Genomic DNA, 26,552 nt, shown 5'->3' on the forward strand with positions numbered 1-26,552 from the left:
AATGCCTTAATAATGGGATTTATTTGAGCGTGAACATGGTGAGAAGGCTGCTTCTGCCTTGCAGTGGTATAAAGACTGCTGCATGTCTGGAGGTTAAATGCTCACCATTCTATCATGCATGGAAGTATTCCGACTATTTAGTGGAGACATGGGAAAGCCACTCAAGCCTACATTAGCAAAATGTGTGGTACTGATTACAGCGAACGCACTCCCTCCATGTTCATGCAACCGAATGTAAACATACTGAAAGCTGACGTTTACCTGACGAGTGTAGCATTGTGATGCTTGCCAACAGCCCATAGGACAGGAAAGGCAAATCCCTGTGCATGCATAGTGAATTCGTCACTACTGTGCATGCTCATTTCGGCAAACTGGCATAACAGATGTATTGCGAGTGCAATATGTGACTGTAAAGCATGTGGCGCGTCTTTGTCACCATAGCTTGAGCTTGGTGAGAATCAAGTGGTTTGATAAATGTACAACAGAGTCAGCAATGGTGGGACAGTTCTTAGAAACTTCAAAGCATGCCCGTCTGGCTCTACAATGTAAAAAAAAAATTGGCTTTGATCCAAGAGCCAGATCTTTCTGACTGGGCAACATTCATGCACCAGCTTTGTCAGTTTTTTTATGCTCCCACTACTTGTGCTGAGGTTGTGAGAAAGGCCTGGAGAGAGTATACAATTAGAGAATCATGTACCTCTTACATTGTGGATGTCCTGGAATTGTGCTAACGCATGAACACCACCACGTCTCAAAATGATCGAATGCGACATATTAAAGGCACAAGCACTGTTACCTTATACGCCCTTGGTATGCAGAACCCCAACACTTCTAAGGAACCGCTTTATTCGTGCCGAGCTAGAGCTATGGCGAGGAAGAAGCGACACACTACGTACGGATGAGGAAGATGAAGGAAAGCCACATTGCGCTCACAATATCGCTAACGTGGTAGTTTCCCAAAGGAAGCGGTCACACTACTGCGTATAAAGTGTATGCACAGGGATACTCATGTCTTCCCTGTCCAAGGGATTGGTGGCAAGCACCACAGAGCAGCACTGGTCAGGTGCATTCCAGTTAAATTCTTAAGAATTGAGAAAAGGCCGATTCCACACAAAGCAACGACCTGACACCCTTGCCAACAAATGTGTTGAACTGACATTGAGTTTCAGGTATTTGCGGCCACACATAGGTAAACCAATGGGCAAGGTTCTGACTGGTGTTGTAGAAGTCGCGGGGCGCTTTTTTCGTTGCGACGATAGATCGGATTCATTTACAAGTACTGCTCCAGGAGGGCACATGTAACCGGCAAACAGAGGCCTCCGGAGAGCATTAGACTGGAAGCAGGGCGGTCCCAAACTGGAAGCAGGTTATGTTGCCCCAACCCACGGACCACCCTGACTCCTGCTTTCTTGTCCGCGAAAGCGGACAGCTGATCTTAAAATGCGTCAGAAAATTCGGGAAGTACGACTTACACACAGCCTACGGGCATCATAGATATACTACTAGCACGCGCAGGCCTCGGCGAGCCCCAACCCATGGACCAGTCCGGGTTCTAGCTCTGGTGTCCCCGTTACCGATTTGGTGTCCTGGAGACGCCGCCAATAATATGAAATAGTGACACGTTGTTACTAGTAAAAAAACACGATTTAAGCCGCTAACGCTACGTTCAGCACTGCCGCGCCCAACAACTTCTGCAACACCTGTGAGAACTTCGCCAATCAATGGTTGTTCTTGGCAATACTTAGAACTTGTGAATTTTGTGTACCGTTCATGCTTAACTTTGTAGTGCACTGTGGCTTAATGAAGCACTACGCTTGCGTGTAGCATACGTACACATCTTACCTGATAGACGGTGAACGGGGTCTTGTACATATATCCGCTGAAGAAGAAAAGACTACACCTTCACATGTGTTAAAACACATGCCAAACTTGAAAAAACAAACGTACAATGAACCTCCACACGTTAAAATAGCAAAAGAATCACTTATAAGGCGAAAACTATTGAAAACTTCGCAAGCGCCACGGCAAGCGCAAATCCGCCATTGCTGCTGATATTGATGTTGATCAGGCTGTCCCCTTGCGATCGAGTCGGCAAGCGCGCGGAAGCGCGTTTCTTTATTCTATGGAAGTAGCCAAAATAAGTAAATAAAGAAAACTGTGCATCAACTCCAAATACACACACGCAAAAGAAAATAGTCGGGATTCTCTATAGCGATGTTTCCAACCCCTTGACTGATATTTCATACAGCTCGTTGCATTAATTAAAATACCTGCAGTGCATTGTTTTCATAACGCGCAAAAAAAAAAAATTCTGCGCTTAAGTTTACCCGCACAAACACGCGGCGCAAATTCGTAGAACGCCACCAGTGCAGCCCCCACCCTCCAAGAATATATATAAGACTAGTCAATAATAATAGCATATAATTATAACGTGAGCGTCGGTGCAATCAATGGAGAATTCATTTTATTTGTTATTGAAAATCAAATGCAATGCAGTAAACAATGGATAGAATTAAGCATACGGCTTCCTGGAGTCTAAAAAAAAATCTGCCTTGAAACTTGACATGGTGACGAGGCAAATTGTGGGTACACGATTGAAAATAATTGCTATAATGTGTTCGCGTATGAGTAAACTTCTCAAAAGGAGTTTCAAGTGTTTTCATGGTATGGCAAGCTTATATCTTGATTCATAAAGTTTTTTTTTATTCATATTGGTCAATTATGTTTAAAAAGAGAATTGCAAATCCCAATGGTTTTGTTTTTTACCGGGGGAACACAGAGTTGAGCCACTGTTTTGAAACAAACTTTTATTTAAAGGCAGTTACAAGTAACGCCGACAGCCTCACTCATGACAAAACAACTTTCACTTGCTGTGTCCAGACACTTGGTTCAAGTTGCATGTAATGCTTCATCTCCAAGCTTTGCGTGGTTTCTTAAAGGCATTGTGAAATCTACATGGTGTTTTTATTTTACACCTCCTCATCTCACAGCACAAGATCTGAAATGCGTGATTAAGAAGAATCAGGCCAGCACATATTCGCAGAAACGAACTCTTCACAGTGCAGTTGACAAGTGCAAAAATTACAGCAGAAACTGTCAGTCACATGATATGAGCAAAACATAACTGTTCTTTTTGCGGGAAAGCCTCAGTCCCATGCCGACATTAACCCATATGGTGGTCATCACTGGCAATGTTTGAAAGATTTTCATAAATTAGAGACTGAATGTCTGGAGTATTTATCATAAGGGAAGTAGAAACTCACACGTCTTCTAAACAGCACTTTGCAGTGCAAAATGTATGCTCGCTATTGATAGTAATAAATAGTATGACTGTTACAACTGTTAAACAAGACAAAAGCTCACAGGAATATGAAGGCTTGAAGTGATAAACAGTGTTTGGAGGGGGAATGTAGCTGTAATGAACCTTTTGACAAAGATTTGTCTTCGTCAGTGCTGCAATTAAGTTCTGCACAGCAATCTTTATGCACGCTTAGCTCACTTTCCCACACCATCAATGTAGGATGAAGAGGAGAATAAGATAGTGCGTAGAATGAAGTTGAAGTGTAGAAAAGAAATGGGGAGACAGTGAAAGAGAAGGTAGGAGCATTGTTGTAGATTATTCTTCCAAGGTTGCTCTTCCAAAAGAAAAAAAGAAAAATATTAAATGTGTAAGGAAGCATTGCCAATTATTATTCTGCCACCATAAGCACCATAAAGGATGCAATATAAAACTGATCTGATATGTAGAGTGGCCTAAAGCTTTCTGCATAGTCTTTACTATCATTATGACACTGTCTGCTGCAGCCAAATATGCAGAAGTTTTCATTGAGTGCTCATGACCAGAGCAACTTATTCAGACTGCACACAACACCACTGCATATACCCTCTATTTTGGTAATCTGAAAAATAAAAGTTTATTCAAATGGGCAATAAAGAACATCACATGGAACACAACATCTAGATATAATTATGAGGCATGCCACAGTGCGGGACTCAGTATTATTTTGACCACCTTGGGTTCTGTGATGTGCACTTGAATTCAACTACATGCTTTTTTTTTTTTCATTTCACCACCACTGAAATGCAGCCACCTTTGCTGGGATTGAACCCGCAGGCTTGAGCTCAGCAGTGCAACATCATGACTACTGCACTACTGCGTGTTTACACAAATTTATAAGTAGCAAAACACATTGGAGGCTTTTGCACACTGAAACACTACAAACCGTCCAATGCGCTTCCTTACATCTATGTACAGACATACTTACCAGCGGCTCATATGGCAAGCATGGAGGCGTGCTCGAACACACTACTATCCAACAGCTGCCACATACCAGAGATAACCACTGGGTCTGTACCTATTTTCACAGAACACTTAGCAGCAGCTCATACAACAAGCATGGAGGCATCTCTCGTGCTCTAACACACATACCATCCAGCTGTGACATATGGCTGCACACCACAGACAAAAACAGACGGGCTAATCATCAGAGACCACATGTCATGATTTGTTTATATGCGAGCCCTCAACCTGCTTCTATAAGGCATGACAGCACAGCACTACTGCACCACTTCTCTCTTCCTAACTGCACTGGAGGCTTGTTACCAGTAATCGTGCCCTGCTGACGTGGTTATCTCTTCAGTTTCTATGTTGCTGTCCCTAAGCTGTTATTTAAGGACTTCCTTTCGAGCTTCAGTGGGCCTTGAAAGGCTAGATGATGGCTGCGACAATCTAGGGGTTTTTGTAGAGTGAAATCTTAACAGGTGCACAACTTTTTTGTTGGCTGGTTCATTTGAATGGTCTGGCATCTTTCTTTTTGGGTCACTTTCACTTTCCACAAGCATGAAAACTGGCTCAAACAAATTGTTTGCCTTCTCAGCCACACCCTCAGAGACTTCACCATCTGATATTGCCTGTCTGACTGAGTCCATTTTTGCTCTTAAGAGTGTTGAGCTTGACACTGCTTTGGCTGCTTCCAGCTTTGTTATACTCTGTACAATGTGCAATGCCCGACTTGCCTCACATGCTTCTTTGGGTGAGCTCTCATGGGCCTTGTTGCTGCTAGTTGGATTAGTGATGACCACACAGTGACTGTGCTTGCACACACACTGCGCATTCCTTGCACCTCAAAGGACAGCAAGCACCATCTTTCACTTTTGACACTTTATATGAGAGCCCTTTAATAGACTGAAATGGCACAGTCCATATGCCATCTTCATTTATTTTGGCACAAGCTGCCATTTCACTGCCAGACCTGTGGTTCTTCTGAATTGTTCTCAGCTCCTTACCCTTTGCCCCTTTCATCATCTGGCTAGCCCTTTTCATTAAAAAATGATTTGTCAAGTCCATGAGGGCAGAAATTAGTTTGTCACCATGCTTATTCTGTTTTCTCTCCAGCATAGTATGCTTTAACGTCCTGTGCTTGCTCTCAAGGTGCATGTTAGTGTTGACAGCTGCTCTAGTCCTAAAGCGATAGGCCCACTCTTGCGGCCTAACTGCATAGTGGTCTTTGAAGTACTTGAGGAAGTCCCTCAGTTTTTCTTCCTCACTAGAAAGGAATTGCTTAAAATAATCTTCAAATGCCTTTTCCGCGAGGAACTCTAAGAGTAGCCACACACTATGGTACACATGTGGCCTTAGCTGTTTCTCTACACACTCGAGTGTCTTCTTACGCCAGTTGTTATCCACATGCCAGGCACAGAGAAGTTTCTGTTTTGCGGCACCTATGACCCTGGACCATGCTTTGTAGAATTGCGAGGCATCATCAGATATCAATGTCTTAGCGGCCACTTTTTGGGCCATGGCCGACTCCAGAGATTTGAAGAATGCTGTCAAAGTTTGCTCGTTCATCTGGTTGCAGATGAAATAAGCTATAGCTACACCTGATCCTTTTTTATCTAGCACCAGAAGAGTGGTCAGCTCAAACTGGTACTCTGTAGTTCCATGTGTGGAGTCAAGACACAGAGTCCCTGCAGGGCCCAATTTTTCTAGTAGCTCCTTCTGAGGCTCTGTCATCAGAACAAGAGCAAAGTCTGCTGAAGAAAATGTACCACTTGGGTCCACTGCACCTTGTGCCTTGTACAGGCGGACAAGTGTTTCACCTTTTTCTTTCATTACAAGCACCCACGTGTCTACACTGACAGCGTCATTAGTGTGACAACGTTCAGGAGCAGCAATGTTAAACTGCTGTTTGATGTTATGCAGGGTTGAGCACTCTGCCAAGTGCACTGGCCTCAGCTTGGATGCCACAGATGTTCTTATTCGCTTTAGTATGGTTTTCATGGACACACCCCTTTCTAGGTTATCTGCTACACTGGCCTTTTCCTTGTCACTCATTCTCAAGTGCTGAATTTCTGGTTTATGACCATAATGGTTTCTTTGATACCTGACTTTTATGGTGGTGCCTTCAGGTGTCGGACTCTGAGTGTTGTCCATTGTGACGGTAATAAATGAAAGACATATCTTACCAGACCTACAGCTCCCCTGACTTTTCTCCCGACGGTCACTATGACCTTCCTTTTTCCTTGCCTAGCCTGATCTATTACAGTAATAGTGGATCCTTGTCTCTCCACTGGCCAGCTTTTTGGAGTCCCTGGGCAAAATGAACCAGCAGTTTTTGCTACCCTCTTCTTCTGCTTTCCATTCATGAAATTCTGTAATAAAAGCACAAAATAGCATTAGATGGTGACAAGTACTTTGTGGAGAGAGATGCAAACAAAAATAATCACTTTGAAGGCTTTGTACACGGGTAATGTAGCATATATTTTACTCCCTCACCTTCAACTCGACTGTGTCATGAGGTCACCCTTGATATTGCTCAAATTTCTGTTAAAATTGAATTTCAAATATGCAATGCGCCATAACTTCAAAAAATTTATCATATTAGTTTTGTTTTAATAAGAAACAAATATGAAACTTAAGCATGATCTATGCTCACTCCTTCCTCAATATTGAATCAGACTGTACATTCACAGCAATGCTGTTACGACAAGACAAAGACGAACTGAGAGCACGTGGTGCAAGCTACGCCCCAGAGCAGTGTGAATCCCTTCTCTCAGTTTCTTCTTGAAAAGCTCCTTCTTTTCAAGAAGAGCTTGATTTTTTTTACTGTAGATAGGGGCTTGGCGAGGGAGTGTTCCATCGTCACGCGGTTATGATCTGGCTTGGGCATGCGCCTGGTTCGAGGAGGCAGCATTATGTGTGATTTCAATAAACCAGTTGCTAGTCTGCGTTCGTCCCGTCTTCTTCGACATTGGTGTCTTTTGCCAAGCGCAGTTTAAGTTCACAAAAAGATGTCTTACCAAGTAGCCTCCTAACACACTCTTCTTAAAGAAAAAACGATTGCGCGTGCGTCAAATTTGGCTCTATTTTATGAAATCTACAACCAGAGTCCTTCAATTGAAGGACTGTGGTACTACTAAAGAATTTTCCCAAAGTACGCCGGGAGAGCAAGCCGCTGACAGCCGCAATTGCAAGTGTGGTCCTGGACATACGTCGTCTGCATTCGGACCTATTGCGGCCTGCACTGAGGCGAAGACTGCACCACACACGCAAGTAGCGCAGAGCAACGTACGTCAGAACGCAGAGCAAATCCCTCCTCTCGTTCAAGAAAAAAAAAAAAAAGAAGGGGGGGGGGGGGGGGGGGTGCGCGAGCGTCACATTTCGCTCTATTCTATGAAATGTACTAATAAAGAGTTTGCCAACAATACGCTGGGAAACCATCCCGGCGACATCCGCAAATTCAAGTATGGTCCCGGTTCTGCGTCTCTGCCGCATTGCAACGTGATTGAGGCGAAGACTAGGCCACGCACGCATGTGGCACAGAGCAACGTCAGAACGCAGAACAGCTTACTCCTGTCGCTTAAAAAAAAGAAAAAAAAGATGTACAAACGTCAAATTTCACTCCACTTGCTGTGCAGGAAAGCAGACCATGCCAAACGTACGTCATGTAGCGCATCGCTGGGAGCGCGCACACATGACCATACAAAACAAACAAATTATATTTAACGAGGATACAAAGTTCAACATACCCCAACGAAATAAATTGGGCACCTGCGCAAAAGCTGCTCTTCGCGAAACAGATGCAGAAAGAAAAAACAAAGGCCCGCAAGTTATAAACAACTAGCTGCTTTTGGAGGCACACTGCGCACAAGAAATTTTAAAAAGTCCGACATATAATATCGCGTTTAAACGTCATTTGCTCACGATGACTGAGAATAAACTTAATAAAACTGTTCCTCACCCTTATTGTTCCGGAACACAGGTGCACGTAGTCAGCCTCGAAGTTGTGCGCAGTGATCTGGTGCACCGAATACTTCTCCATTGTAAGCAGGGAAGTCCCACATACGTCGCATTTCATCAATTTCTTGACACCCACGGCCATTCTGTGAACGTTCCTGATGTGTTGCAGCATGTTCTTCCCCTGTATGAATAGTTTGCTGCAAAATTCGCAGCGACGATCGTCATCGCCGATGGCAGCTCGATCACATACGTGCGCCATTCCGAAGCGGAGAGACGGCATTTGGATGCACGTGGTTTTGCGTCATTACACGCACTAGGGTTGTTGTATATTCCGGCCACGGTGTAAGAAAAAAGACCGTGATTCCGGCAATAATACAGGGAAGAAACCTCCCCAATCACGTGACACACTAGGTATTCAGTGGCCCCATAGAGACAATTGGAAACCAACTTAGGGAACCAACATCCGGGAACGCAGGGTCACGTGGATGCTGCCTTCTATTGTTCACCGGCCTCAGCCGGCCTGCGGGGAAACGCATGTGTTTCGTCTAGGCGGCCATCATGCACATGGTGGTCTAGTGCCAGCGGCGTCGCATATTTTGCGGCACCTCGACACGTAGCGAAATCTAACAATGTGTTTTATTTGTGCTTAAGAAAGGTTTTGCGTCAGCGCTGACAGGTGTCTTGGAGACGACGAGTTCGCGCCCGAGCGGCTTTGTTTTCAAACAGCTGCGATATGATGGACAGTTCAATTGGGAAAAAGGTCGCGTATGTGGCAATAGTGTTTTTTGATAATCGATACTGTACTTGATATATCACAGTGTATAAAGCGTAGAGAACTGCGGGTTTCGCAAACGTAAACTAGCTTTATCACTCCATAGCGGCGCAACCCTTCGGTTGCCTGTTTCGTCGCGTCGTCTGCTATGCTAAAGTGTCGACCGCGAAAACAGCCGAAATACGTATCTAACGTCAGCAACCCAGGACGTAAATCCGCGTGCTGCGTTCGCTGCGTTCGAGAGTAACCATTTTCTCGCTTGGAGATTCGAGTGTTGTCTGCGGCTCGTGCATTTTTTTCATCGGTTTTATTCCGGCCAAACTCAATAATCGCCGGGCTTGTCGTGTTGCCAACGGCCTGGCAATCATGGTGAGTGTGAAGGAATGGTCCCGCTGCGTAGTAATATTGTCGTAAGCTTTACCCGACGCGTTTGGGTGAAGCTGCATTGCTGCGAGTAGACTAGTTTCAATTGAGATGCTAAGCCTAAGACGCTCGACGCTTTCGTTATTAACCTTTAATATTGCCGATTCTATGATTAGTGATAGCCTCACCCCTGACTCGTGCCTCATTCAAACGCCCTGTCTTCTATCCTTTAAGAGCGTAACTTGCGGGAGTGCGCAATGTCTCGGGGAGAGAGTACGGCAGAAGCCGGCGTCTGCGATACGCAGTTCTTTCCGCGAGGTTTGTAGCTGCAAGCGAATGTTTCATTGTAGAGTTCACTTTGCATTTTACCACTGTTTTAAGAATCTTTTTTCGTTACTCGGAAAGCTACCAGGCTGCTGTTCGCGCTGGTTAACCGTGAGCGATGGGATCTTACGGAAGTGATACACTTGCGCCGGTGTTAGGACCCTTTCAGAATTTTAAGGCCTGTTGACAAGTTGTGCTAATTGCCATTAGTGTGATCCGGTCAGCTTTGTTCGACATTGAGCGGCCCCCTTCAACTGAGAAGAACTGCACTCGTTATGAATTGTCCCCATTTGTGAGGAAGTGGTCTGTGCCGGTGCGCAAGTTTCTTGACTGGCGTATATGTAGTCCCTCGCATTGTGCCTGTCCATAGACAGCTTCACCGCCGAAACCGGTGGTAGGAACAATGGTTAAAAGGGATTTTTTTTTCTCGACGATGACTAATGTGGGCGCTATGAATACGCGCAAGTCAAGTTAGGGAGATTTATAATTTGGCCTACCAAGAACCCAAACTGCGTTTTGGTTCCCCTGTACGTCCACCAGATAGCGTCCTCCTTTATTTCTAGAAATTTTGCCTCGGTGAAGGTAACGTATTGATTGTAGTTAACAGTGCTGTTAACGTCAGTCACACCCGCCGTGGTTGCTCAGTGGCTATGGTGTTGGGCTGTTGAGCACGAGGTCGCGGGATCGAATCCCGGCCACGGCGGCCGCATTTCGATGGGGGCGAAATGCGAAAACACCCGTGTGCTTAGATTTAGGCGCACGTTAAAGAACCCCAGGTGGTCAAAATTTCCGGAGTCCTCCACTACGGCGTGCCTCATAATCAGAAAGTGGTTTTGGCACGTAAAACCCCAAATATTATTATATAACGTCAGTCACATCTTTTGGAACCAGTAACTCGCCAGAGCAAACGTGCAGGTCTAGTAATTTTAAAGCTCTCATTTCACTCGGCAATAAGTGAATGAAGGAATTCATTTTGGCTCACTTGCACCTCGCATAGTGAGTAGTTTATTTTTGCAACAATTTGGCTGAGCACCCTTGGGTGCGTCTTGCATGTGGTCTCGAGAAGTTCGGATTTGGGGTGATGGCGAAATGGTTGGCAGCGCCCCCTAGTATGTAGCAACGGGCTTGAAATCATCCTTGCACCTGGATGTCGTCATTCTGCCGTCCAAAAAGTCTGCGACCAGAAGCGGCATCAGTGCAGCATCCGACAACCAGACGAGCTGCCTCAGCATCTGTGCAGTGGCGAGGCCGCATCTGGGCAAGTGTGGTTGCGAGATTGCTTGTTCACCCGAGATTTCAGTGCACCGTGTAGCAACAGTTGTCAAAATTGAGAGCTCCCTACTTCAGTGCCCCTCCTAGGATGCAAGTCTTCTGACATTAAAAATCTGTGTTGAAGTACCGAGGCTATATTTTCCTAATGATAAATTTTCTTTTCTATTCTTTGTGCCATTTTTTGTCATTGGCTTGGGCACGGTTTGGACGCTGTCACGCCCTGAGCCCATTGGCTGGTCCCAGAGATGACAATGGCATCCAAGCCAATAACAGCAGTGCTAAAGGAATTGAAAATCGTTTGTTAGAAGATTTGGCCCCTTAAACGGTGCTGGAGCCTGCCGCGTCGGGGGAGGCCTGAATTGTTTGCCCTGTGTCCCATTGTGTCCAGTCCCACACAATCCTGCTAGTCCAGCCCGGGAAGCCGGAGACTCGCACGTACTCGGACTATGAGTCGGTGAACGAGTGCATGGAAGGCGTGTGCCACATTTACGAGGAGCACCTGAAGCGGCAGAACCCCAACACACCCTCCATCACCTACGACATCAGCCAGCTGTTTGACTTTGTGGACCAACTGGTGGATCTGAGTTGCCTTGTGTGAGTATGCCTGCACGGAAGAAAAAAAAAGTTTTTCCCCTTGGCTGAGTGAGATGCTGCAGAAATTTCCTTCATGCAGCCCTGTACCTAATGCCTGTACCTAAGCGGCATTTTTCTAAGGTTATTCTGAGAATTTTCAAAGATTTCTCGCTTATTGCCGTTTTTCTTTTTCCTGAGGTTTTGCAGCAAGATCAGATTTTTAGGTCCATATTGGTGAATGAAACACTTGGCATTTTCACTTCACTAGTTATTTGGTGAAAAAAAATTAAAAGTACCCCTGTCATATGCACTCGTCACCATCACAGAATTAAGCTGCTCTTGAAGTATCGGCTCATTTTGTTGCCTGTTGGAAGCTATAGGTTATGACAAATCGAATAATCGCTGCTGCCAAGTGTTGCATTAAACAACATGGACCAAAAAGTGCAATCTTGTGAAATTTGAGTGAAAACAAATTAAGCGCAATATCTTTTGAAGTTGCTTGAATAAGAACGAAGCTCACTGCACAGGCTCAGTGATGGCATCTTCACATATTCCTGCTTAGGTAAGGCAACATGGATAATTTTAACGCACATGTTTGTATAAGCTTAGCGCAGGTGCCTTAGTTGGACAGACAAGCGCAGGACGGGTGTTTTTGCATGTAAGAAGGATGCTGTACTGGTGGCTGCTGCAAAGATTAGAGACAGCAGACATCTGTAGCTTGGTTACATACTGAGATGAGGAGAGCGGTACTTGCATAAATACAGATGACTGGTGGCAAAAGGGAGCACGGTTGGCCTAAACCCGGTGACAAGAAAATATTGTGCAGATTGCAGATGACCACCTTCAACGAAATAGTGAAGTGGTACAGACTTAACAGACAGACTATGCCGCCACCTCATCCGGGGCTTGCCCGGGAGGAGGCAGTGCTATACAGGCAATTACAGACGGGGTCGCTGCTCACCCCGCTGCTAGCTAAGCACGTGTGTCCGAGCGTGTACGCAAGTGACGTGTGTAGACTGTGCGCTAAGGAGAGAGCCAGCGAGAAGACAACGATCCCGCCGCAGCTAGAGGCTGCAACGAGGAGCTATGACCAAGAGACACAACTCAAGGCCGTCCAGCAGGTCTCTGCAGCTCTAGAGAGGCAGCGACCGCGCGAAACCGAGGAGACGGGAGCAGCACCCCCAGGAAGGGGGCGGCGACCCTCTCGGATCCCCGGAAGTAGCGAGGCACGCATACCTCAAGGAGCACAATGCACGAGACTGACGTAGTGGCCGCGTCGCGGTGAAAGCTTGTCCTCCCTGCGTGGAGGGAGCCTAACCGACTCTGCAGGCATTTTCACTAAAGTTGTTCTCTCTCTCTCTCTCTCTTGCAGCAACTATACATTGTGTGGTATTTACCAACGTCAACACAACTGCATGCATCCCGAAAGTTTTGTACTTATTCCTTATTTTTATTAATGGAGTGAACACAAGCACTAAAATGATCATTGTGTAATAAGGCGATTTATTAAGAGGCACTAGGCACAGTCTGGTAGCGCTGGCAGTCGACAAACGCTGATCACGCGCACAGCCGCAACAAGAGCGCCTTCTTCGTCTTCCTCTTCACCACAATTGCCCCCGGGAGAGAAGAGGAGCCATCCTGGCGACTTACGGCGTAGGTAGGATGAGGGGGTCATAGTACGGCTTAAGTCGGTTGACATGAACCGTGTCACGCCCGCGATGCCTATGGTCGGGTGAAGGTGTCACAGGTTCTACAACATAGGTGACAGCGGAGGTACGGTCTATGACGCGGTAGGGGCCATCATAGCGTGCAAGGAGTTTGGTCGAAAGGCCAGGGCTGTGAGGCGGGACCCACAACCAAACAAGGGAACCAGTCGGGAAAACTGGTGTAAGCGCGTCACTGTCATGCCGCAGCTTTTGACGACCTTGAGCAGCGGTCGTAAGGGCTCGCGCGAGCTGCCTACAGTCCTCGGCGTATTTGGCTGCTTCAGACACAGGCGTGCATTCGGAAGCGTCGGGTCGGTATGGGAGCATTGTGTCCATAGTACACGAGGGCTCTCGTCCATACAGCAGAAAAAAGGGCGAAAAGCCAGTGGTAGCTTGTGTGGCCGTATTATAGGCATACGTGACGAACGGCAAAACAGTGTCCCAGTTACTGTGATCCGAGGCGACGTACATAGTCAACATGTCACCGAGTGTGCGGTTGAACCTCTCTGTCAAGCCGTTCGTTTGCGGGTGGTAGGCTGTAGACTTGCGGTGAACGATGCTGCATGCAGCGAGAAGGGCTTGGATGACTTCGGACAAGAAGACACGTCCCCTGTCGCTGAGCAGTTCGCGTGGTGCGCCATGTCGAAGAACGAAGTTCCGCAAGATGAAGAACGCAACTTCGCGCGCAGAGGCTGCCGGGAGTGCGGCAGTCTCGGCGTAGCGCGTCAAGTGGTCGACACCTACAATTATCCATCGGTTACCCGAGGAACTGCAGGGAAGTGGCCCGTACAGGTCTATGCCGACGCGATCGAAGGGCCGAGCCGGGCAGGGCAGCGGCTGTAGCTCACCAGGTGGGCGCTGTGGAATTTTCCGCCGTTGGCATGCCGTGCCAGTAGAAACGCTGCCTTAGGCGAGTATACGTTTTCAGAACACCGGCGTGACCATTATGAGGAGCAGCATGAAAATAAGCGCATATGTCAGAACGCATGTGTCGTGGTATCACCAGGAGCCATTTGCGACCATCAGGCAAATAATTTCTGCGGTAAAGAACGTTGTCGCGGACAGTAAAGTGAGCGGCTTGGCGACGAAGTGTTCGAGAAGAGGGTGTGGCGGATGGGTCGCGGAGGAAATTCAGCATAGTTGAAAGCAGGGGATCCTTACGCTGCTCGTCCGGCATATCAGCGACGTTGAAGGCTGACATGGATGCGAAGAGCGGAGACAATGAAGCCACATCACAAGGTAGCGGCGATCGAGAAAGCGCATCGGCGTCAGAGTGCTTTCTGCCCGATCGGTAGACAACGCGGATATCATATTCTTGTAAGCGGAGTGCCCATCGCCCTAGGCGACCTGACGGATCCTTCAACGAGGACAGCCAGCAAAGTGAATGGTGGTCGGTGACAATGTCAAAAGGGGGACCATATAGGTATGGACGAAATTTGACGAGCGCCCAAATAATGGCCAAGCACTCCTTTTCTGTTACTGAGTAGTTGGCTTCTGCCTTCTTTAAGGTGCGGCTCGCATACGCGACGACGTACTCGTCATAGCCGTCTTTCCGTTGTGCGAGGATTGCACCAAGTCCGATACCGCTGGCATCCGTATGTACCTCTGTAGGCGCTGTGGGATCGTAGTGTCGAAGAATCGGTGGCGAAGTAAGTAGGCGACGTAGTTGCTGGAAGGCTTCGTCACAGGAAGTTGACCACGCGGAGATGCCGTTAGTAGCGGTAAGCAAATTGGTCAGTGGTGCGATGATAGTCGCGAAATTGCGCACAAAACGCCGAAAGTAAGAGCAGAGCCCTATAAAGCTGCGGAGTGCCTTGAGAGTAGTGGGCGTCGGAAACTCTGCGACCGCGCGAAGCTTGGCTGGGTCAGGAAGCACGCCGTCCTTCGATACAACGTGACCCAATATTGTTAACTTGCGAGCAGCAAAACGGCACTTTTTGATGTTAAGTTGGAGACCAGCAGAGGTGAGGCAGGTGAGTATCTCACGCAAGCGAACGAGGTGCGTCGGGAAATCTGGCGAAAACACCACGATGTCATCGAGGTAGCACAGACATGTTTTCCACTTGAAGTTGCGAAGGATGGTGTCCATCATGCGCTCGAAAGTAGCGGGCGCGTTGCAGAGCCCGAATGGCATTACGGTAAATTCGTACAAGCCATCGGGCGTGATGAAAGCTGTCTTCTCACAGTCATCATCTGCCATGGGCACTTGCCAATAGCCGGAGCGAAGATCCAAAGATGAGAAGTACTCCGCGCCTTGCAAGGAGTCGAGGGCGTCATCAATCCGAGGCAGCGGATAGACATCTTTACGAGTGATCTTATTGAGTCGACGGTAATCCACACAGAAGCGTATTGACCCGTCCTTCTTGCGTACTAATACTACAGGAGACGCCCAAGGACTGTGGGAAGGGCGAATGATGCCACGGTGCAGCATGTCGTCGACCTGCTCGTTAATGATCTTTCGCTCGGCTGCCGACACGCGGTATGGTCGTTGGCGTAAAGGAGGATGGGAACCAGTGTGTACGCTGTGAGTGACGGTTGCCGTACGTCCCAGAGATAGTTGGTCACAGTCAAACGACGAGCGAAAATTCTGAAGAAGCGCGAAGACTTGCTGGCGATATGGAGGCGGCAGATCGGCGTCTACGACAGATTCAAGAACGTCTGACGACGATGACGACAACGATGATGATGATGATGCGCATGGCACGGGAGAAGTGAGGGCGTCGAGTTCATAACAGGCCGTGTCGTCGGTAACATCGAGAATGTGAAGCGGGTCAAGGGGCTGAACACGACCGAGTGATTCGCCGCGCAGTAACGTCACATGGTAGTGAGACGGGTTACACACAAGCATTGAGGATAATCCAGACGCAGTGGTGAGGACGGCAAATGGGAGAGGTAGGGCCTTGCGACGGAGAAAAATCGGCGACGGTGTAAAAAGCACTGTAGCGTCTGGCGCGGTAGAGCAAGAGACGGGCACAAGCGCACACATGTCGGGTGGTATGTCCGTATCGGACACAATAGTGAGCTTGGAGGCTTTCTGTTCAGAAGGGTCAGGCAGTGGGGCATTGGCAAGCGGGAAAAGCGCTACTTCGGCCCGGGCACAGTCGATGATGGCACGATGATGAGACAAGAAGTCCCAGCCGAGGATAATGTCATGTGAACATGATGACAACACGAGAAATTCAACAACATAGACAATGCCGTCGATGACCACCCTTGCAGTACATTGAGCGAGCGGGGCTATATGCTGCGCAGTCGCGGTGCTTAGAAGCATACCAGACAACGGCGTTGTGACCTTATGGAGGCTGCGACAAAGCTTTTCGTCGATAACAGAAACTGCAGCCCCAGTATCAATAAGCGCAATTGCGGCGGTTCCTTCGACCAAAACGTCCAATAAATTGCGTGGCGACTGTGCAGGCCTTGTAGAAGTCGCGAAGCTTGCAGTTCGTGCCTGCGGAACTGCAGCAACTAGTTTCCCTCGCTAGGTGACTGGCGGCGACGTAAGGGGGAAAGTGAGCGACGACGTGGTGATGGCGAACGATGGGTGCCGACAGGGCGTCGAGGAGGCGGCGAAAACTCGTGGTCGGGAAGAGCCGCATGCCCGGTGGTGTCATGGGAATAGGCATATCCAGGCGGTGCGATAGTAGCGTTACCAGGTGGCATGCGACGATGGCAGAAGCGCGCAACGTGGCCGGCGACACCGCAAGCGAAGCATATGGGTCGGTTGTCGCGCGTGCGCCAAGGGGTCTGAACTGGGCGTCGAGATGGAACGGGAGGCGACGCGGGAGGAGGTGCAGCTTGAAGTCGCATTGGCGCCGGAAACGAGAACGTCGGGGGCGCTGGTCGCGCGGCGACTTCGGCATAGGTCAGAGGTGCAGCCACGGGAGGGCAGGGGTGGGCGAAAGGTAAAGACCCAGCAAGTTCCTCGCGAATGGCCCGCCTAATGGGAGCAGCCAGAGATGTGTCAGGCTGGGGAGGTCCATCATTGAGAGGCAGCATAGACAATTGGCGTGCCACCTCCTCACGAATGAAATCCTTAATCTCAAGAGAGAGTGATGCTGCTGGCGTGGTGTTCGAGCGAAGTGTGAGGCCCGAGAGAGAGTCGCCAGGTGCGAGAGCGCTGCGCGCAAGGACCCTTTGTCGACGCAGCTCATCGAAGCTCTGGCAAAGAGTGACGACAGCTGCCACAGAAGTAGGGTTCCGTGCCAGGAGCATTTGAAATGCGTCGTCCTCGATGCCCTTGAGGATGTGCTTCACCTTGTCCTCTTCAGTCATGGTGGAATCGACGCGGGCGCAAATATCGACGACATCCTCTATGTAACTTGTATAAGTCTCGCCGGGCTGTTGAGCGCGCTGGCGGAGGCGTTGTTCTGCACGGAGTTTTCGCAAGGCTGGGCGACCGAAGACTTCCGCGAATGCAGTTTTGAAAGCGGACCAGGTTTGCAGTTCCCGTTCGTGATTGTGGAACCAGAGGTTCGCAACGTCAGCAAGATAGAAGATGACGCTACGGAGCTTCGTCGGGTCATCCCACTTGTTGTGTTCACTGACGCGCTCGTAGGTAGAGAGCCAGTCTTCTACGTCAGTCTCACCTGATCCGCTAAAAACAGGAGGGTCCCGCTGCCGTTGCATGGCGCCGCACATGACAGGAGCGGCAGATGCGCCGAGTGGATTGTTGGGAGCGTCGGTCATAGTAGCGGCTGGAGCAGATGTTAAAGTTCGGCTGCGAAGTTCCAGGGCGAGGTCGGGGAGTGGAGCACCTTCCACCAAATGTAATAAGGCGATTTATTAAGAGGCACTAGGCACAGTCTGGTAGCGCTGGCAGTCGACAAACGCTGATCACGCGCACAGCCGCAACAAGAGCGCCTTCTTCGTCTTCCTCTTCACCACAATTGAATTAAAACGTTTGCCTGGTGTGTTAAGATGCATTAACACTGGCGATTAACAGAGGTTGCATGACTGACTGCAACTAGTGACCAAGGAGTGACCTGCCTGGTACTATCGACGTTTGCACCGGCAATCAACTCAATCACCTGCAAGTTGTCACCATGATGTTTTGCATTCAAACGAAAGCTCTTTTAATGCAGGGTACCGTTAGTGCTCTTGTGCCTGCTTTAGCACGTTAATCAAATGTGTGCCTTCGCGACTAAATATTACGAAAGACAAGACCACCCAACTGCTTGCACGTGTTTTCCTCAGGTAGGCGTTTATTTGTACTGTTCAGACCAAGGTGCAGGCATACTTGCTTCTTGCTGTCAAGTGTGTGTCTACCATTTTCTGCATTTTAATTCTATATTTCAGGAGCTACCATCACATATGTTGATCACAATCTTGTTGCGACTTTCTTGAGGTCCGTCTTGGATGTGCCAGCTCAGGCACAGCAGTCCCTGGTGAAAAAAAAAAAATACAACACCTGAGGTGTATAGGAGAATAAATATGATTCCCTTGAAAATGCAAGTCCCCTATGTGAAAAAGTGTAATATGCATAGGCGGGTGCCTTTAAACAGAAATCACTCGTCGACTGCTGCTTACACGATGTCCCGAGCTTGACTCCCAGCCACCAAAGCGGTGATCCGACGAGGCTGAAATGCAGAAATGCTTGTGTGCTTATATTTTAGGTGTAAGTTAGATGCCCCAGGTAGCTGGAATTAACTGCGAGTACGCTGCTACAGTGTTCTTAATAGTTCACTGTGCAGCATTGCGCAATTAGAACCCCATGAGTTATTCACTGTTCTGATCAGAATGTTTTAGTGTCGATTTTCTACAGCATCAGGCATTGCTAGTACAGGTGCAACATTTTCTTTTCGCAGAAGGTGTGCTTGTGCACTGGAATATTTGTGAGAGATCTCTTCCACCTAGTATGACAGCAACTTTTGTGATCAGATATAGCAGCTGATGTGCCAGTATTGAAGCAAAATATGTGGATAAATTTCAGCACCCAATATTTTGTAGCAGCACACTGGAAGTATCTAAAGTGTGCTCAACAGCCACTTAAGCTTTCTTGTTTTTGGATAATGTGGAACACTGTTTTATGACCGTGCTCTACCAGGCAATGCTGCAAAGGCCAGAGTGGCTTCTTACGCCGCCTGCACTTTTGAGCACAAAACAGTGCGTGCTACGCGAAAGTCAGGAATAGGAATCAGTTACATAATTTGGCATAACACTGTCTTTGTAAGTTACAGTTGCAATTGGAAAGAAATGATCACGTGAAAGGCATTGCACATCTGTGTCTGTTTACTGCAGAACAAGTGGAAATGACAAGCTGGTACAACTGCACTCTTTGCACGGCCCCCGCGGTGCACTGGCTGCATTTGCAACCAGAACACCATGGGTCACATAACATGAAGGAAGAATTATATACAAACATGTGATTTCACACATTAGTTCTGTCCGCTGTTAATATTAAGGTCACTCAGAATGAGTGATCTCAGATTAGAAGCCAGTTTGCTATGAAACACAGGTAGGGTAGTGTAGCAAGGTGCACCATAATGCTTGGTGTACTTGGAATTTGTAAACTTCAGTAACTTTTACCTGATTTAAGTCACCATTGACTCTGTGCCAACTTGCTACAGATCAGAAGCAGCTGTCGCTCTGACCTTATTGTTTTTTCCCCTTTCGTCTCCGTAGGTACCAGAAGTCGACCAACACATACGCACCATACAACAAAGCGTGGATCAAAGAGAAGATCTACATTCTGTTGCGGCGACAAGCGTCGAAGAGCCAGTCCTGAGCAGTGGGCATTTCCTCGGCCGTCTTATCCAACCGCAGTGAAGCCGGCTGCCGGTGCTGCTCCTAAAATAAGTGGCCGTTACCGTTGCCCAGATTTTTTTTTTTTTTTTCTTGAGTCTCGTCGGCCCACCCTCACTTTTCATTTAATTTCCAAAGCTGTGTTGTGAGTGAGCATCTCTCCATCGGCTGTTTTTGCCATTTGCCAGCTGTTTGCATTCTCATCTTGGGAGTTTGTCGCATTTCGTCATTCATGGCGCTGCCGCCATTGCCCCGTTTTCAAACCATCATCTCGTCAAGGAAAGCGTCATTTTCCCGTGTGTCTCCCTGAACGTGCACGTGTTGTGCAAGTTTTGAGGTGTATAATAAATGTAAAAAGGTGTTGTGTGATAATACGTGTAAGCTGGCTGAACGTTCTTGCTGGTGGCTATGGTGTTCTGCTGCTGTAGGGGCACCAGGTCTTGGGCTTGATTCCCATCTGATGCGTTCTGATTCAGTCAGAATGCAGAAATCCTAGTATACCTTTTAAAAGAAAATCTTTAGCAGATGTGCAATTAAACCTTGATATAACGAAGTCGGTAAAATCTGAAATTTTCTTCGTTATACCGTTGTACTGTATTGAAATTCAATCTTTAATGCAAATAAGCAGTCGCTGATCCATTTTTTTTACACGGAAAGGTGCCGCAGAATTTTCTGAATTATCGGGCAATCGAAAAATGCATTTGAATGAGAAAACAATTCATTTTGATGAATTTAGGATTTGGCGATGAATGATAAGGTTTCATACCATATCGACGATATCTTCACATCGTGGGTACATATTAAGCGATTTCGTGTGCATTCGCCCCCGCATCTGATAGCATCGCACGCACTGGGACGACGCTATCATAAAAAGCGCCAGCAGCGGGGAGTGAATGCTTCGTCTGCGTCTCACTCCAACAGGTCACCAAAACTCAAGATTACGCAACCTTCAATGCTAACTGCGTGTGAAGGCAGCTTGCATGATGCCACGCCATCCCGCCACGCCCACGCTTTGCACGTGTGGCAGATTACCTCTAAAGCAGGGTGCGTGGCTGCGTATGCGCTCAGCTGCACACTGTGCTTGATCACGGTACTGCAAGCTCGCTCCCCTCCCCTCTTTCTCTTTGCTTGCACCTGTCACACCCTTGCACCTAAAGTGTGCAGGGTGTGATAGGATCTTATCGCACTTGGACTTTATATGGAACATGATGCGGCTCCACGCACGATTTGAAAGGTGTTTGCAAGCAGCCGCTTGTAATTCTATCATTTGACCATATGCGTCCGCGAAAGTTTCAGTTTACTTTCTCAACATTCCTTTGCGGCAGCAGTGAAATTTCGTTATATTGAAATTGCATACAGACACACTTCGTTATATTGAGGTTCTAAATACATGGTGTTCTATGGACAAGAGGTTATGAAGAGTTAAACAGTTTGTTATATCGAGAATTTCATAATATTGAAGTTCGTTATATTGAGGTTTAATTGCATGTCAATCTGACAAACCGATATATCACTAATAGCAGAGTTCACGCATCTTCGAAAACTGCTAGAGGTCTGTTTGCTGGCTCACAGCCCTGCTTGAAAGCTGCATTGCAGCATCACAATGACAGCCGTTGTAGCCGTATGGGCTCCTAGATGACCTCCAACGCCAGTATGACGCGCAAGAAATGAAAATCACGGTTTACACATAGAAAAAATATATATATTTTTTAGTGTTTTAAAGCTCTCTATTTTTGAACCTGAAATATGAATTTTTTGTTTTTCAGTAGCCTGTAATTGTTTATTTGAGTAAAGTATACGTACAGTTAACTTACTTTATAATCGTTGATTGTTGCACTGCACTTGCATTTCATGTTGACCATGCCTCCATCGCACTAAAACTTCTGAAACACCATTTATTAGCTTCACTGAAACAAGTGCATTTGGCAAACCCCTGGTGATCAAAATTAGTCTCGAGTCGTGCACTACAGCATCCATCGTAGCACCTGTGTTGCCTTGGGTTAAAGCTGTTGATCTTCATTACTACGTTGCACAAGGAAGGCTTCTTTTTTTCGTTTAATGACGCTAGGATGAGTTTGTGTACATGAATGGACACTTTGGTTATGTGACCTATCATACAGTGCATTTCAAAGCTGCGATCTTCTGTCAGAATGTCGGAGAGTCGTTCACTAATACCAGCTGTATCGTTCTCCTGTTGCAAGAATTTCCCTCGAACTTTTTTTTTATCTCATTGGAGAAACAAGCAAAATTATCAATTTTAAATGCAAATCTGTTGTTTCCTTTCGCACTGTGCACCACAAGTGATGTACTTGTTCAATTGTTCTTTGCTCCTTATCTTTTGCCACCTTACAGTACTCACTGACATGGCATGATACATAACAGGGCAAAAACTGCTGAATCGCTATGCAGCACAAGCCACAAGGAATACACATAGGCATAGTTATGGTTTGAGCAAAAGTCTCTTGTATGCGCATTTTATGTAAGATATTACCGGTGATCTACAGCCACAGAAATCCCGCTCTCTATGCCTGATGTCTGTTTGCTAAGTGTCCGACAAAATGCATTGGCATTCCAGTAACCTTCATTGAAAAAAATGCTGTTTTGTGCATTGAAGCACAACAGTAATTGCAATCCCTATGTAATTCGTCGGACACTTCGAAAATTATCTCGAAACTGTAGACCAGAGAATTTGTTCCAAGTAGACACGCTTTGCGAACTCGCTTGTTAGACTTCGTATAAGTAACTGCCACCTCATCAAGTAATTTGGATCAAGGGTTAGGGTTACACCCTTGATCCAAATTACTTGAATCAAGGGTTCAATCATTCAATCAAGAACTCTGGGTGTAAGGGTCACACCCTTACACCCAGAGTTCTGTTTGTAAAACCAGCTTATATACTCGGGGAAGCAAGGGGGGGTGAAGAACAATTTCAAAGCCGTCGAGCGCGAGTTTCAGGTTCGGAACGACCACTGATACAGCCAGCTGAAAACAGTGGGCGACACCAGCTGCTCCGTTCCGCGGATCGATTCCATGACATTTAGGTGCAACATAATGGGGAAAAGAAATAAGCCCGGAGGGAGTATTACTTCACGGGGCAGCCAGCCTTCATAGGTGAACTCTTTGCGAAAGAGGGAAGACATCTATTGACGATTACCCTAGTCCCATGTTGTCCTGTGGGCCATCCCCTTCACCTTTTCGTGTATTTCATTTTATTTATTTCAAGTACCTGCAGCGGCCGAAGGCATTGTTGCAGGAGGGTTACATAGGCTCGAATAAAATGCATAACTGATCAAACAAAAATAATGCAACAATAGAAAGGTTCACGCCGCTATAAATTCAACAGCAATGCTCTGAAATATACTTCAGTGCGACAACCAGCAATTTCCTGCGGTTGATTCCACTGGGATATTGTGTGTGGGAAAAATGAGTGCTGGAAGACGTATGTTCTACAAATAATTTTTCATATGTTTAAAGAATGGTCACTTCTGTGAGATAAGAAATGAGGAGGTAAGAGGTGAGTATCTATTTTAACCATACCAAAGTAAATCTTACATAGCATTTCTAATTTCATGTTTCGCCTGTCTGTGCTTAATAATTACCACCCCATGCTATCCTTAAGTGCAGTAATACTAGAAGTAAAGTCATAATTATACAGACAAAACAGGCTGTGCGGTTTTGTATATGCTCGAGCTAACCAGAAGTTCTGTTTAAAAAAATTTAGTATTTTCCAGGCTTTTGCTGTAGTATAATGAATATGCCTAGTCCAAGTTAAATTCAATGAGAAATAAACACCGAGATACTTGTACTCAGTTACTCACGTTCTCTATCTTTTCTATTCGCTCTTTCCCGTCCGCCAGAGTAGTTGGGTAGCCACCCAGGCGCATTTCTGGTTAACATCCCTGCCTTCTCTATTTCCTCCTACTCGCGATAGTTGGACATTGTCTAATGTATGATGAAACAGGTATGGATCGTGTTTTTTAAGAGCTCTTTCAAAAATATTCCAAACTGATTTACTTAGCGTGCAATAAGCGACGAATAAGCAGGTAAGTACACGCAGGCGCAGTCTCATCGGTGCGCTCGAGATAACCAGCGGTGTATTTGCCTGATTATTCGGGAAGTCGGCACCGTACAAAAAAGAAGGGAAAAAAAGTCGGTCGTAAGTGTAGCCCGTGTGTCGTGCACGTGGTGCGTACATTTAATTGCGATAGCATTTGTAAGGACATTCCAGGCGCATTTCTGCCGTTGGCGTGATGTCCCGTATGAAGTCGAAGGGCTATGACGTCGTCGCAGCGCGCGCCGTATGCTGTACGTGCGAGCAAAAGCCTTCGAGGGGGTGAAGTGCAGCGCAGTAAGTCTCGGTAGAGGACACCTCAACCGTGCTCCACAAGGGCGAGGTGGAATGAAAGGAGGCGGTCAACAGTAAAACCCCCTAGACTTCGTAAAGTAGTGCCACGCTTTGAAGAATGCTGCCTCCTCGCGCGCTCTGGCCGACGCCGCGTCGCTATTGGCCTAATGGCATCACGTGGGCCCTCGCGCCGTGCATCGGCGCCATTTTTGCTCGAGAAGCGTCTACGGAGTGGCGAGGAGCGCGTAATGGCGCCGTTGCTACGCTCGAGCAGTGTAGGCGGCGCCACGGTCGAGGAGGGAGCGTGAAAGAGAGGAGTGAAGGCGGAGAAGGAGAGTGTCGCTACTTTCCGAAGTTTTAAGGGGTTTTAGCATAGAGAAAGAAATTGGTTTTAGTCAACAGCACCGAGACGCCTCGGATGCGGACGGTGGCTTGGCGGTGGTGGCTCGTTGTCGAGCGCGCAAGACACCTGGGGGCGGCGCGTTGTGCTCCGGCGGCAATGCGTATGGCGCGACCGCGCGTGCCGTATGTATCTTGTCATTCAAATACAGCCAGTTTCTTCGGAAACTCGGGGGAGCTTTTCGTAGCACACGCGGTCATGTATTAAAACGGAAAGCTTAAGAAGTCATCCTTAGCCAACTAATCTGTGCACATGCCTTCGCGACCAAATAGGAAATGCGTGTCGGCTGCATGCGGCGACGGCAAAGACCTCCACCCCCCCCCCCAAAAAAAAAAAACGTTTTTCCAGTTGTTTGCATTGATACGGATCCACATCCAAGCCAATGAGCGAACAAGCGCTAAAGTGTACTAGATATTCTAGTACACTTTACAAGCGCGACATGTATTGTCCCAGCTGACATTGACTGAGCTGTTCAATAATAAAAAAAAGCACGGTGTAAGATTGCGATTGTAACACATACGGAGTTCGGTCGTTAGAAGTCCGACGACCGTACACCGTAGGTCTTAAATTCGTATCTAACACCATGTTCTTGTTTATCTTTTTTTCAGCACATTGGCTAAAGTTAATTAAGACACCCTTTATAAACAGTACCAAACAATACCACCGAATGGTGCGTCTAAGCAACATTTCCCGGCGTGTGGTTAATTTTATCCGGAAAAGTCTGCCTGTCTGGACAACGTATCGCGCTGTCCACTGGGCGTAGGGTGAAAGTTATCGAATTTTTTTTTTTTTCAGTTTCGTGTTTCATCGCGTGCAATCGACGACGTGAAGTATTCGAAAAATATTCATTCTTTCGAATGGTTACTACTCGAATCCTTCGTCGAAAGTTTTGAGTGTTCCCTCACTCTTTAAACAGTTTACGGCGTTGTTTAACTCGACTACGAGGCAGGGTCGCTGAGCGAAGCTGGATATCATGTTTTATTGCTGCATTACATGGTAATCTTGTTTCTTAAGTTTTTGGCGATATTCAAGAGCTTTCCTGAAAGAAAAATAGTGCCCTCACTCAAGAATGGTCTCATACAGTCTGTACACTTTTAGCCTTTCTTTAAAATGCAACAAATCTATTAGAATTCGATGTATAATAGATGCCGAGAAAACGATTGTTCTCTTTCCATATCTCTTGGTGTTCCCGGGGGTGAACTTGAACCATATTGCCAAAATCACTTTTCTACGATACGAAAATAGAAAGCCCACCCTTACCGTGACAAGAGAATTGGTAAACCGAAAAGGCGCAAAAAACGAAATGCGGATGGCGACGTCACCTCGAACTTCCCGCACCAGCCCACTGTGACGTCACATATCCTGACGGAACCCGCTCGACCGAGCAGGTTTCGTCAGGATATGTGACGTCACAGCGGGCTGGTGCAGGCCTAGTTAATTTTCTTTTGTCGGTAAAGATTGACCACACTATATCTTAAAGGAGCCAAAGAATGAACGTAACGAGTTTTGGGAGCCTTTACTGACTCCCTACGGCCCAAATACTGAACCAAAAAATAATTTGGAATCTATGACGTCACACCGACATGCCGGAGCTGAGGCTCCGGCGCGCAATTTAAAAAAAATAAGCCTTTGCCATTTTTTCCACTCTAATAATTAGTCAGCCTCTTAAAGTGAAATTAACGGAAATTCGGTTTTGAAAGAGCACTTTACCAGTCGCAGACTTGCCTAGCTTAGCCAGATAAGTCTACGTAATATTGTACAGCAGCTCTGGGAGAAAGACGGCTGCGGCGTGGGAAGCACTGGCAGACGGGACTCGTG

The 26,552-nt window shown here is 47.1% G+C and overlaps 2 protein-coding genes across 2 annotated transcripts; one reads left to right on the forward strand and one right to left on the reverse strand.

The window, feature by feature from the left end:
* Positions 1-2,787: 2,787 nt before the first annotated feature.
* On the reverse strand, positions 2,788-8,539 carry LOC139046657 (uncharacterized). Its single transcript, XM_065443921.2, has 2 exons — positions 8,241-8,539; positions 2,788-6,651 (listed from the first exon to the last, which is right to left on the reverse strand). The coding sequence occupies exon 2, from the start codon at positions 6,431-6,433 to the stop codon at positions 5,069-5,071; it is 1,365 nt and encodes a 454-aa protein (XP_065299993.2). The 5' UTR covers positions 6,434-6,651; positions 8,241-8,539; the 3' UTR covers positions 2,788-5,068.
* A 681-nt stretch (positions 8,540-9,220) lies between these two features.
* Positions 9,221-20,362, forward strand: e(r) (enhancer of rudimentary). The gene is made up of 3 exons (XM_070521848.1): positions 9,221-9,380; positions 11,359-11,564; positions 19,871-20,362. The coding sequence occupies exons 1-3, from the start codon at positions 9,378-9,380 to the stop codon at positions 19,971-19,973; spliced, it is 312 nt and encodes a 103-aa protein (XP_070377949.1). The 5' UTR covers positions 9,221-9,377; the 3' UTR covers positions 19,974-20,362.
* The last annotated feature ends 6,190 nt before the right edge of the window (positions 20,363-26,552 follow it).

The sequence above is a fragment of the Dermacentor albipictus genome, chromosome 7 (genome assembly GCF_038994185.2).
Source record: "Dermacentor albipictus isolate Rhodes 1998 colony chromosome 7, USDA_Dalb.pri_finalv2, whole genome shotgun sequence".
Taxonomy (NCBI): Eukaryota; Metazoa; Arthropoda; class Arachnida; order Ixodida; family Ixodidae; genus Dermacentor; species Dermacentor albipictus.